The sequence below is a fragment of the Anarrhichthys ocellatus genome, unplaced genomic scaffold (genome assembly GCF_004355925.1).
Source record: "Anarrhichthys ocellatus isolate YVR2014 unplaced genomic scaffold, GSC_Weel_1.0 scaffold328, whole genome shotgun sequence".
NCBI classification, from domain to species: Eukaryota; Metazoa; Chordata; class Actinopteri; order Perciformes; family Anarhichadidae; genus Anarrhichthys; species Anarrhichthys ocellatus.
This window is the reverse complement of record NW_022280329.1, coordinates 45157-57025: the sequence shown is the minus strand read 5'-3', so window position 1 is coordinate 57025 and position 11869 is coordinate 45157. Positions and strand designations below refer to the sequence as shown.

General features: G+C 44.4%; 2 protein-coding genes across 6 annotated transcripts in view; both read right to left on the bottom strand.

Moving 5' to 3' along the window:
* kiaa0319 (KIAA0319 ortholog) overlaps positions 1-11312 on the bottom strand; it is a 15123-nt gene extending 3811 nt beyond the window's left edge. Inside the window, exons 1-11 of one of the 5 annotated variants that reach the window (XM_031879628.1) lie at positions 11258-11312; positions 5968-6035; positions 5189-5790; positions 4598-4715; positions 2977-3075; positions 2253-2435; positions 2032-2179; positions 1796-1944; positions 1530-1681; positions 1301-1439; positions 1063-1222 (exon numbers count right to left, since the gene is read on the bottom strand). In XM_031879628.1, the coding sequence (XP_031735488.1) occupies positions 1063-1222; positions 1301-1439; positions 1530-1681; positions 1796-1944; positions 2032-2179; positions 2253-2435; positions 2977-3075; positions 4598-4715; positions 5189-5790; positions 5968-6010 (1793 nt within the window). In that variant the 5' untranslated portion in view covers positions 6011-6035; positions 11258-11312. Of the gene's footprint in view, positions 1-1062; positions 1223-1300; positions 1440-1529; positions 1682-1795; positions 1945-2031; positions 2180-2252; positions 2436-2976; positions 3076-4597; positions 4716-5188; positions 5791-5967; positions 6036-6113; positions 6182-6222; positions 9312-11257 lie in introns of those variants that run through there. The other 4 variants (XM_031879626.1, XM_031879627.1, XM_031879625.1 and 1 more) reach the window with 4 other exon arrangements.
* Positions 9965-11869, bottom strand: part of LOC116401296 (DENN domain-containing protein 4B-like) — a 5998-nt gene continuing 4093 nt past the window's right edge. The window contains exon 9 of the mRNA XM_031879630.1: positions 9965-11316. Within this exon, the coding sequence (XP_031735490.1) occupies positions 11118-11316 (199 nt within the window). The 3' untranslated portion in view covers positions 9965-11117. The remainder of the gene's footprint in view (positions 11317-11869) is intronic.

Genomic DNA, 11869 nt, shown 5'->3' with positions numbered 1-11869 from the left:
GGTGACCCAGCTCTACTCTTCATCACTATGATGCTGTAACTCAGAGGTGATGATGGTGACCCAGTGATGTCCAGTAGTCTCCAGTGAGAGCAGCAGCTGCTGCACGTTGTAACGCCGTCGCTTTAGTCGTCCTCTCCTTTAATACAACTCGTGTATTCTTCTGGTGACGGTGCGTCTTGAGGCTCATACGTGACGTCATTCGTTGAGATCCTAAAGGTGCGTTCACACCAAACGCAACGTGAACGCACCTTGGGAACGTTCCTCAGACCGACATCTTCCACAACACTAACCTGCAGTTTGTCTCCACTTCTCTGCAGCATCTGTTAGCTTGTGTTGCTTTAGTTTATCTAAACTTCTCCCACACGCTGCATCAACGTAGTCTGAAGACTTCCTCCACCGCTGCCAGTGAGCAACGCACTTTACAAATAATAATTTTTAAAATGCATTAATGCGCGATAAAATAATTCTCGGTGTTAATTAATTAATGTGTTAACGCGATAATAACACGTTAACTTGCCCAGCACTAAAGCTCAAGTATTTCTTAATGAAAAAATATTTTTCCTCTATTTAAAACAGATTTAGTTAAGATAAAAAGATTGAGAAAAAAGATGTTTATGTAATAATTATAATAATTATGTTATAATATAATTATAATTATATATAATTTAAAAATAAATAATTTATTTTTATTATTTTAAGGCTTTTTACAGTGAAACGTACATTAAACATCAAGCTCACAAAGTAAAGTCAAATCTACAGAAGAATCAGCTTTCAGTAAACCAGTCAGTAAACTAGTCAATAAACCAGTCAGTGAACCAGTCAGTAAACCAGTCAGTGAACCAGTCAGTCAGTAAACCAGTCAGTAAACCAGTCAGTAAACTAGTCAGTAAACCAGTCAGTCAGTAAACCAGTCAGTAAACCAGTCAGTAAACCAGTCAGTCAGTAAACCAGTCAGTAAACTTGTCAGTAAACTAGTCAGTAAACCAGTCAATGAACCAGTCAGTCAGTAAACCAGTCAGTCAGTAAACTAGTCAGTAAACCAGTCAGTCAGTAAACCAGTACCTGAGGTGTGAGTGTCCCTGCAGCCCTCGGACCTGGATGTCTCTGTCGAGGACGTGGATCATGGCGGCGAGCTGCCGGACCACCGTGTCCCTCTGAGCCACGCTGACCTGAGAAACCGAGACCAGCATCTCCAGCTCCATCTCCTCCCCCCCACCCAGTTCTACGGAGACACAGCGGGGTCACACTTCACCAGATCCTCGTCAGACGTGCGGTGATCCACAAACAAACCGGGACCTACCTGGTTGGACCTCCACAGTGGCCGTGGCGGTGCTGGAGCGCCCCTGAGCGTCAGTCACCCTCAGCTGGAACAGGTAGGTGCCCTCCACCAGGTTGGCCAGGTAGAGGGAGGCCTGAGTCACCGAGCCGTACAGGACGTCCTGCCAACAGACATTTATTATAACAATAATATAATGTGCTCTATTTAAATTATAATCTACTGTAATCTTAAATATCAGTACTGAACTGACCCCAGCAGCAGGACTCTGGCTGTCTCTGACCCACAGGTAGTGGACCTCGGTCTGGTCTCCGTCGGTCATGGAGCCCCTGAGGACCAGAGAGCTGTTGGGCAGAGAGACGGTGTGGCTGCCACTGGCATGAGCCACTGGAGGAGGACTGGTGGCTGTGGGAGGAAGGACGACAAAGAAGTCTGGTTCAGTTCAGTCTGTCCCCCCTGTTGGTCAGAGACAGTCCGTCCCCCCTCCTGGTCAGAGGGTTATAAAGTGAACACTCTCACCTTCCTGGACCCTGACAGTCAGTGAAGCTCTGTCCGTCGCCCCCTGCTGGTCAGAGACAGTCAGTCTGAAGGTGTAGCGTCCCACCCGAAGGCCTGTTGCCGAGACGACTGCCTGGTCCGCTCCCTCCAGCTTTAACCCCGGTAGACCGCTGGAGAAACACGGCGGAGAAACCACAGCTGAGTCGGTACAGAGAAGGAGGAAAGTTGACCAGTCCGTCGGACTGCTCGCGTCCTACCTGACGACGTCCCAGTGGTAGCTGACGATGCCGCGGTCATCGGTGCTTCCGCTGCCGTCCAGTGACAAGCTGCTCACTGGGAGAAGCAACTTCCTGTCAGGACCCACGACAGCCACCGGGCCACGGTTTGACCACCTGACCTCTGATACTGAACAAAGGGAGAGTAGTCAGGGTATATTTTGTTGAAACAGACAACACTTCCTGTTTATCTAGAAATGTACCAGAGTCTGCAGTGGCCGCGGTTGGCGGGTTGGTGCTGGGAGTTTGGGTGATGGTGGCGTCAGAGGACAGAGGTCTGTCCGGGGGATGGGTGGTGGTGGTGGTGTCAGAGGTCAGAGGACTGTCCGGGGGATGGGTGGCAGTCGGTGGAGCTCTGACTGCTGACTGGAGCAGCTTCAGTACATCTGAGGAGCATCAAGAGTTCACAGTTAACTTACCTTATTACTGAGATAAACTATAACAACTCAGTTTAAGGTTTTTGTATTTTATATCAGTGTTTCCTCCTTTGCATTGAGGCTTCACAACCCAGAATTCATCAATTTGTTTCCTCTGATTCAAAGGGTTTTATAGAAGAAATACAAAGACAACAAGACATGATGTAAAAGAAACAAGCAAGGCAATAAAAGATACAAACAGGAAATACGACTGAAAAATGGGATAATAGGATTCGATCCTCTTCGGTACTGCCTTCTGGTCACCTTCCAGAGTGGTCCAGCTCTTCAGTCCTGCCTCCGAAACTGAAGTGTGTCAGTGTTTGTTGCTTTAGTGCGGCCGTTTCCTGAGTGAATGAACTGTATTCCGCCGGTGGTCAGGATCAGGTTAAGATCCATTTTATCTGGATGACTACCCAAGTCTCCAGGAAATAAATGTGAGTCAACGTTATGTCCCCGAGGGTGAGGACATGGAAACACAACTGTGTGTGTGTGTGTGTGTGTGTGTCTGTACCAGTTGTGGGTCCGGGGGAAACTGAAGCATCAAGTTTAACTGTGGGCAAGGTTTGCTCTACAGGGTTTCCACCGGACACAATCAGGGGTCGGTCTGCAGCTGAAGGAAGAAAACATCAACTATGGAGTCAAAAAGATAAATGTTATTTCAGTCATGTATTTTGTTACGTGCCGTGTTGTGTTTGTGCTCTCCCTCTGTGTTCCCTCAGTGTCTTCTCGAGTGCCACCCTCTGTCCCGGATGCCAGCTGCAGCAGCTGATTGGATGCGGCTGTGTTCAATCGCGATTGGCTGGTGGCTAAAAGGAGAGGATCTCCTGAAGGACGACCTCTTGGGCACACCACAGTAGTGAGGCTGTGCGTGTGGAGCTGACAACCCTTGGGCAACGCGTAGTGGTGGAGCTGCGTTTGTGTGTTGCTGTGGACCATTGTTGCACCTTTGTTCCAGCCGTGTGGGCTGTTGTATGTCTAGTGTCACTTTCTTTTTATAAGAAAGTAGTTTTCTTTTGCTGCCGTGCGAGCAGCTAGCCCTTTTATAATAAATACTCTTTTTGTTAACGTCATCGCTGCTCAGTCTCTCTTTCCCCGGGAAAATAACACCGTTACTCCCCGCATCCCTTAGATGCCAAACGGGGAACGTAACAGCTTGGGGGCTTGTCCGGGATAGAGAAGAGCTGATTGGGTAATTGTTGAGCGTTTGTTTTTTAGGTGCTGAGTGTCTCGTGGTAAGTGTTGTCTGGCTGTCTGTTATATTGTCTCTTTTAAAGCAAACTACTCCGCAGCTTCCTCAGGATGGACAGGTGAGTGTCCAGCTCGGCTTAACGGTCTTTCCTTCGGGCACTCGTTTATTATTTTGCCTTTTTTATTTTCGGAGTAATTCTGGGTGGGGATCAGTCCCTGGTGGAGGTAGGCGTTTCAGGGTTTTGGCCGCTGATGTTTGCTTTTCAAGTCGCCTCGAGCCCGGCACGCTCCAGAAGATAGACGGGTAAAGGTTTGGTTAGGCAGGATCTGAGGAAGTTTGTTTATTTTTGCTGTGAGGGCTAACGGGGCTAAAAACGTAACATATTTAAAACAGAGGTCACTAACTTGCGGATCTGCTCACTAATTTCTCTTTTTAAAAGATGACTAGAATATTTTACCTGAATGAACTGAATTCAAAGCTGCAGGACAATTCAGTGACTTTAATTTTCTAAAATAAAGTAAATTATTGTAAGATGCACATTTTTAAAAAAAGCTTTCTGTCATGTATTTCTTTTTTAAATGCATTCTTTTACTTGAAGTGAGAGAACATTTATTTATTATTTATTTATAATTCATCCAGTTAAATTTAAAATCTGATAATAAATATAGTTGAGATATTATTTAATATAACTTTCTTTATTTGATTTGACAGTCAGCTGTTGACATACAGACGTTAATACAACTGTTAATTCTAATAATAATTATATACAATATGTATGGAACTAAATCATAGAACAAGTTATTACTGTTCGTTGAATTTGTATTAAATAATCCTGCTTTAAGCCTTTTATTGTAACATAATAATAATAATAATAATGTATGATTATTATCATAAACAGTTTTAAATGGGGTTTGTAAACATGACATCATACTTTAAGGTCTACCTGGCTGGATGGACGTGCTGATTGGCCAATGGGGCGTGTCAGGGGTGGGAAGGGAAGTCCCTACATGGTCGCGTTGGGAGGAGACAGTCGTCGAATCAACGCTGCTTTGAGTTTTGTTCTGTGAAGAAAGAAAATAAACAGAATGAGATATCTTTGCTCATATTACTCTTTCCAGTCTTTATGCTAAACTAGGCTATCCCCAATGCTTCCAGTCTTTATGCTAAGCTAGGCTATCCCCAATGCTTCCAGTCTTTATGCTAAGCTAGGCTATCCCCAATGCTTCCAGTCTTTAAGCTTAGCTAGGCTATCCCCAATGCTTCCAGTCTTAATGCTAAGCTAGGCGATCCCCAATGCTTCCAGCCTTTATGCTAAGCTAGGCTAACCAACACACATTACATCTATCTGAACTTAAATAATGTGAAACCATTTATTTAAACTGAAAGAAGTTTTACTGTCCTTACATTATTTTAACATCATTGATTTATCCTTAATCTAACCAGAAATGTCCCTTTGAGACACACCAGGTCCTGGATCAGGGAGACCTGGACGTGAACCTGATCCACATGAACCTGATCCGCATGAATCCCTCACCATTTTCTCTGCAGCAGCATCTGGTCTCCAGGTTTCGTCGTCCCCCTGAGGGATGGTCCCCCCAGAGGAGGATCTGTTCTGGACCACGTTGCTGTGTGCCCGCCCCCCCTCTGGACCGTCCTCTGCCTCCGATTGGTTGAACCCATCTCTTCCCTCTAAAGACCCGGTCCCTCCCGTCTCCTCCTGGTCTCCCTCTGGATCCTCTGCATCCAGCATGCTGGGGTCAGAGAATTCCTGCGGGGGCCCGTCCAGCAGGTCCAGGTCCTCCAGGTCCCCAGGGGCCTCAGAGGACCGTAAGAGGGGCCTCACTAATGACTGCAGCACCAGGGTCTGCGGTGAAGCCCTCTTGAGAAAGACCAGGACCGAGTCTGTCCCGGGTCTCTGTCGGGGCTGGCAGTACCCCCTCTGCCGACAGCTCAGGATGTAGCAGCGACCCTCCAACATCCAGACCAGGTCGTAGTCTGGCAGGTCGCAGCCGGCCGCTACGCACTGAGCCAGAGACGCCACGCCAGGGACCCTCAGGACTCCACCGGTCTGAACCACCGGGGACACGACAGCCTCGGAGAAGATCGCCCCCTGCCAGCACTGAGATGCCACTACAGCTGCAACGCAACACAGGGATCTGGTTTACGTGGTGAAGCGGGTGCTGCTAACCCTCCCCTTTATGGAGGACCACCAGGACTCACACTAAGACCTGAGACACAGGGATCTGGTTTACGTGGTTTTATCCTCACTCATTCACTCCATTATATGAACATCAGGGTCTGAGGTGAACGTACCTTCCACACTGTGGAGCAGCAGCAGGATGGCTTTCTCCCACATGGTCGACCTGAAACAGAACGTCTTACTGGGAGAAAACCAGCGAGTTCAGAACATCAAATTACATCAAAATACACAAACGTTGAGTCAGTTTGAGAAACATTACATCATATTAATGTGAACCAGAGTCTTCTGGTTTGATCTTTGTGTTTCATACTCGCAGTACAAACTAAATGCGCATATATATATATATATATATATATATATACACACACTTTAGATTTGAATCACGTTTAACCAGTTCAGTGAGACCCGTTGTAATATTCGGCTTCACGTAAAGAAGCCACTAGTGTCGGAAACCTGCTTCTTTAATAATTTCCTTCTTCCGCAGCTGCGACTGTAAAAAAAAAACGTAGAATTACGGGATTAGTGAACGAGTACTGGCGTGAAAGACGTCGGCCAGTGACGTAGAGGATGAGAACCGAAATGTTTCTATTAGACAACGCGTCACATATTCTGCCCACGTGCCGTCGGTGTCCGTTAGAACCGTTAAAACATGACCCTGGACGCACCTTCTCCCGGTTCTCCTCACTGGTTCTGTCCTACAGGTGACACACCGGACCGGTTGGAGGTGAGTCCAGTCTGTGAGTCCGGAACACGGAAACACACCACATCCGGTCAGTTTCAAAATAAAACAGAAAGCGTGTTACCTTTCAGGATTGTTAAAAACCAAACATGTAAATTATATATTTAGGAGATTTATATTCGTCTTCTGAAAACAAATATTTGTTATATTAAAGAAACATGATTTTAAACTCGTTTTGTTAATGCTGCTGTTTTTGGAGACTTTAAACATTTTAATTTAAATGAGATAAAACATTCCTGAAATCTATTTAAAGTAGATGAGCAATAACTTTGTAATATATTGTTTTATTTATTAAAAAGTTTCATCTTTAATATCATGATTAAGAAACATAAAATATGAATTCGCCAAAAATAATTTACCAAACCTCAGTTGAGTAAAAACATAATTTTTTTTTTTAAGCCTTGAAGATGTTCAGACTCCGAAAGATAAAATGTAAGGGTTTAACTTTAATATTATTAATCGTGAAGGTGCGTTTGTTTTGAGGCACTGGGCTGCAGGGCGCGTATTTAGTTTATACTGCGAGTATGAAGTATTTAGTTTATACTGAGTATGACGTATTTAGTTTGTTTGTGTTTTTTAATATATTATTTCAGATGTGCGTTTTGTGATGTGACTCGGTTGCTGTAACTAAGTTCATAAATTAGCATAAATACAGAATTTATTAAGTGCTCGCTGTACTATTATTTTGAAGGCAGGCTCGTCAAACTTCCGGTTTAAATTGCAGTAACTTCACAGCACAGTCTCTCTGAGGATAATGATGAAACGAAGGTTAATTCACTGGTGTGCTAATTATAATAATTCGATTTAAAATAATAAATGAGTTAATAATTTAAATGTGTTTTCTATTTGTAAGAATCGAAGCAACACAAAATTTGACATTTGGGGCTCATCCCAGTCTTTTATTCTTGTTTTCTTAAAAAAACAAAACATTTACAACTGAAACATTTATAAATTACAACAAATACAATTATCTATTTTAAATACTCTGTTGTCATCATCCAACTAATAAAACAAGCTGCAAAACACAAAATTCAAGTCAAATCTCCAATTGAAACCTGACGAAGCATTAAAATAAACAGAGTGGTGCTTCATTCTGCTGCAGTGAATTCACTCTGTTGTGCTTCACTCACAATCAACAGTAGATTTCCATTTTTAGTTTCTATTTTCATGCAAACTGCAGATTCAGGTTCAGTAAACTTTTGCTCCAGGGCACCCGTGTGCAGCAGGAAATGAACTGGATGACTGATTTAAATCTTTTAATTGAATCCCTGCGCGTTACACTGAGAACTCTCTTCCTGTTTTCTTTAAGCTTATTTCCCTCATTAAACCTGAACTGAGGAAACTGAGTCGGGTTAGATGTTAAATTAAAGAGTTTTGTTCCTTTACAGAGAAACTTAACAGCAGCTTTTGTTGTTGAAACTCTCACCAAGTTGGTACCAAGTCTACATCTACAGCTGAACCCGAACCCATCAGTCCCAGCAGGCACTGGCATCCCTGCAGATACCTGGCAGGTACCCTGTTGACACCCCACTGATGCCTGCTGATACCCTGGAGCAACACAGTTGGTGGATGTGGCTCAGTGACGACAGCAGGTGGATGAACCAGTCAGCTGACAGACTGGAAGTCTCTCAAACAAACAAACTGGACAAAGATTAGAAAGTTACTGTTGAGGCAACAACAATATTGTGGTTACAATGTGAGGAACAGAATAAATGTACACTTCTATTAGTCCGACAGCTTTAGAACCTGGTTTCAGGTGAGACGGAGACATAAGATTCAGGGATCAAGGTGGTGAAGAAGAAGCTAAACCAAAATAAATGTTTGTAGACCATTTATCTGAGCTCAAAAGTCCACTTAGTCGGTCTTCAGGGGTTTCAGCTGCACCTCATGGTCTTCATCAGTAAACAGACCTCAGCTTCCATCATGTCGGAACTCTGATCGGACCTTAAGATGCAGCTGAAAGCTTCTATTAGAGTCGTGCTGCCTTCATGTCACCGTGGTCTTTAGTCCACGAACTGATCAAACGGATTTGAGGGCTGATGAGGAAACTTTAAACTATGTTGTAGCTCAAAATAAAACTGTCCCGACAGTCTTTGGAAGACTTTTATTGTGGTGGGAAGGATCCATCACTTAATAACTGTTAGTAGCTTCATGAAGAGAAACAACAAACACAGACGGCCGTTTCAGGGAGAATAAAAGCGTGTTCGGTCATTTCTTTAAATGTTTCTGAAGCCACAAAAACACTGAAGTCTTCTTGAAGAATTCTTTGAACTCGAGTTTCATGGATCTCTGCTCTGCCTCTTATTCCACCTTTTATAATTAAAATGCTAACTGTCGTCCTTGGTCACTGCTGACAGAATATCTGACATCAAACAACTACAAAGGTTGTTGAAGTCTGATCTGGTTTTAATCATCTGGAGTTAAATAAACAGGGACAAACACAAAGTTCACAGCGATTTAGCGGATTCTTCTGGACGTGAAGCGACCTTCTTTCCTTTAGACGTCACAGACCGGAGCATTGATCTCGGCCGGATCTACTTTCAGGACGACGAAGACAAAGAGCATCTGGATTCACATGGACGAGGCAAACGGGACAGGAAGGAGCGCATCGCTCCGACGTCCACCAGGAGGCAGGCAGTAAAGAGGAGAAGAACACAAGCAGGCCGAGGCAGTGGGGGGTTCTGGGTTTTGTAGTCACCCCCTCACAGGGATGAACGCTGCAGGACGAGGATCAGCACTCGAGCGGCGGGTGGAAGCAGCGTCTGCAGTCCACCGCCTTGGGTTGAGGAGGCTGAGCTCTTTTCCTCCGGAGCTCCTCTCGACCCAGAGAGCCGCTGAGCCGGGAGTACGCTGCCTTGTACTTCTTATCGAAAGCAGCTGAGAAGGAAGAGCAGACGGGTATCTGTGATGTGTGACGATACTCGGGGTGGGAATCACCAGAGGTCCCGCGATACGATATTATCACGATACTGTGATATTCTGAGTATTGCGATAACATAGGCCTATATTGCGAGTTATTACTTTTTTCAACTTCAAATTATGTCCCCAAAGGAAAACTTTGTCAACATGTTTTATCTAATAAGATAAAGTTTTCAGTCTGTTCATCTCACTTCAATCATTTTTATTGCAGCAGAATAGGATTGTCAAGCAGACAGACTGACCAACAATGTCATAAATGTTGCACCTGACAAACTGAACTGTTTGTATTACGACATAGCCCAACTTAACTGAATGCAAACGTGTGGACTCAGTATATGAACTATAACTTATATAAGTAGGATATAAGAGTTATATAACTCAGGATAACTTGTGATGCGTGGACGTCGAGGGCAGAAAGACACCTATGTGCTGCACTCTCCCCATGAGCCTGGCTACTGTTGGCAGATTAACCCCGTTGTGAGGCCAGATTGAGCATGTGAGCGAAACACTTCACATGCAGGAATCCCGCTAACTGAACGGCAACGCTCACGTTAGAAGTGTTGTTACAACCACCAGGGTTTTGTCGGCAATCCCCCATTCTTGTGCTGCATTTAGCAGGAGGTCTGTAATGTTTGCCCCGCTGTGACTTACGTGTACTGCTCTAGTTTGGAGAACGAGAGACAGCAGTCGCCAGTCCTCTGAGATATTGTGCTGTTATAGTCACATAGGAATCCACTGCGCTTGACGTCCACGCATCGCAAGTTAATGCAACTCTTTCTGCTGTACTCGAAGACTCCTCAACTTTAAGCTTCACTTCTGTAGAGTTTAGGCACGGCTGTGTCGGTGAAAAAACGCCACGACGGTGTCACATCCATGCGTCACATCCATGCGTCACATCCATGGGTCACATCCATGTCCATCTTCCCTTCCTTGTTAAAAAATCCAAAATAAGTACAGACGTCTGATTTAAACGCGGACGGTGCATTTCTGATTTCTTTCTCCGATGTCTCCATCTTTGTTTTGACCAACTTCCTACCAATCACCAAACTCTAAGTCAAACCCAGACCCGTTAATATGAGACCTGAGATTAAACACCAAGGCTGCTTCACAGTCACTTTAAAGAGCTTCATTAACTGTATGAACATGAATTCAAACCTAATAAAGCGACATGTTACCGACGTCGTCGGTAAGCTTCACTGGCTCGATGCCGGAGGTCGGTGATGGCGAGCTCGTTCTGCATCAGTGCTTCCACCATCAATCTATCTATATCATCTTATATTAAAATAATCTGATGTTAAAAAACATTTCTGATTTCTCCAGAAAATAAACACATTTTCGTTCTCGCACAAAGTCCACCAGGTCTACCCGCTGGAGGACTCTTCTGATGCTGCATTCTTACTACGAGCCGTTCAAGTGTTGATAAATTAATTTGTTATGTTGTTAAATGTCACTGAACTGGTGAACTTCCATTTTATAGACGTAACAGTGACGGGGATTGTGAGAGAGAAGGTGGCTCCTAAGGTCTGCATGTTGAAGTGTCCTTGAGTGAGAACCTGAACCCTGAATCGCTCACTGTTTCCAGTCTTTATGCTAAGCTAAGCTAAGCTAGGCAGCTGCTGGCTGTAGCTTTGTATTGAACATGGTTCTATTCCTTTCACAGTTCATGTGTGACGTGTGCTCACCAGAGTGATTTTGTGTTATTGCTCTTAAAAGCTTTGTTAGGATGAGGTGTGAGTCAGTCTTACCAACGTTGTCTTTGCCCATAGCTGCCAGGGTGAGGAAGAGGAACTCTCTGTACAAACTCCTTACAAACACACAACACACACAAACAAAGAGTAAATAAAAAAGCTGTATACTTTATAATAATTAAAATATGAAGTCTTTTTTAATCTCATTCAAAAACATTCAAAAACTGGCCCCACTGTGAAACTGTCCAGTTGTGAAACCTCAGTGTAACCCCGGTTTAACCCCTGTACAACCCGAGTATAACCCCAGTGCAACCCGATTATAACCTCAGTGCAACCCGACTATAACCTCAGTATAACCTCAGTGTAACCCCAGTTTAACCCCTGTACAACCCGAGTATAACCCCAGTGCAACCCAATTATAACCTCAGTGCAACCCGAGTATAACCCCAGTATAACCCAGCATAACCCAGTATAACCCGAGTGTAACCCTGGTTTAACCCCAGTACAACCCCAGTATAACCCGAGCATAACTCGAGTAAAATGCCGGTTTAACCCCAGTACAGCCCCAGTATAACCCTGGTTTAACCCCGGTATAACCCCAGTATAACCCGAGTATAACCCCGGTTTATCCCCAGTATAACCCCGGTTTAACCCCCAGTATAACCCGAC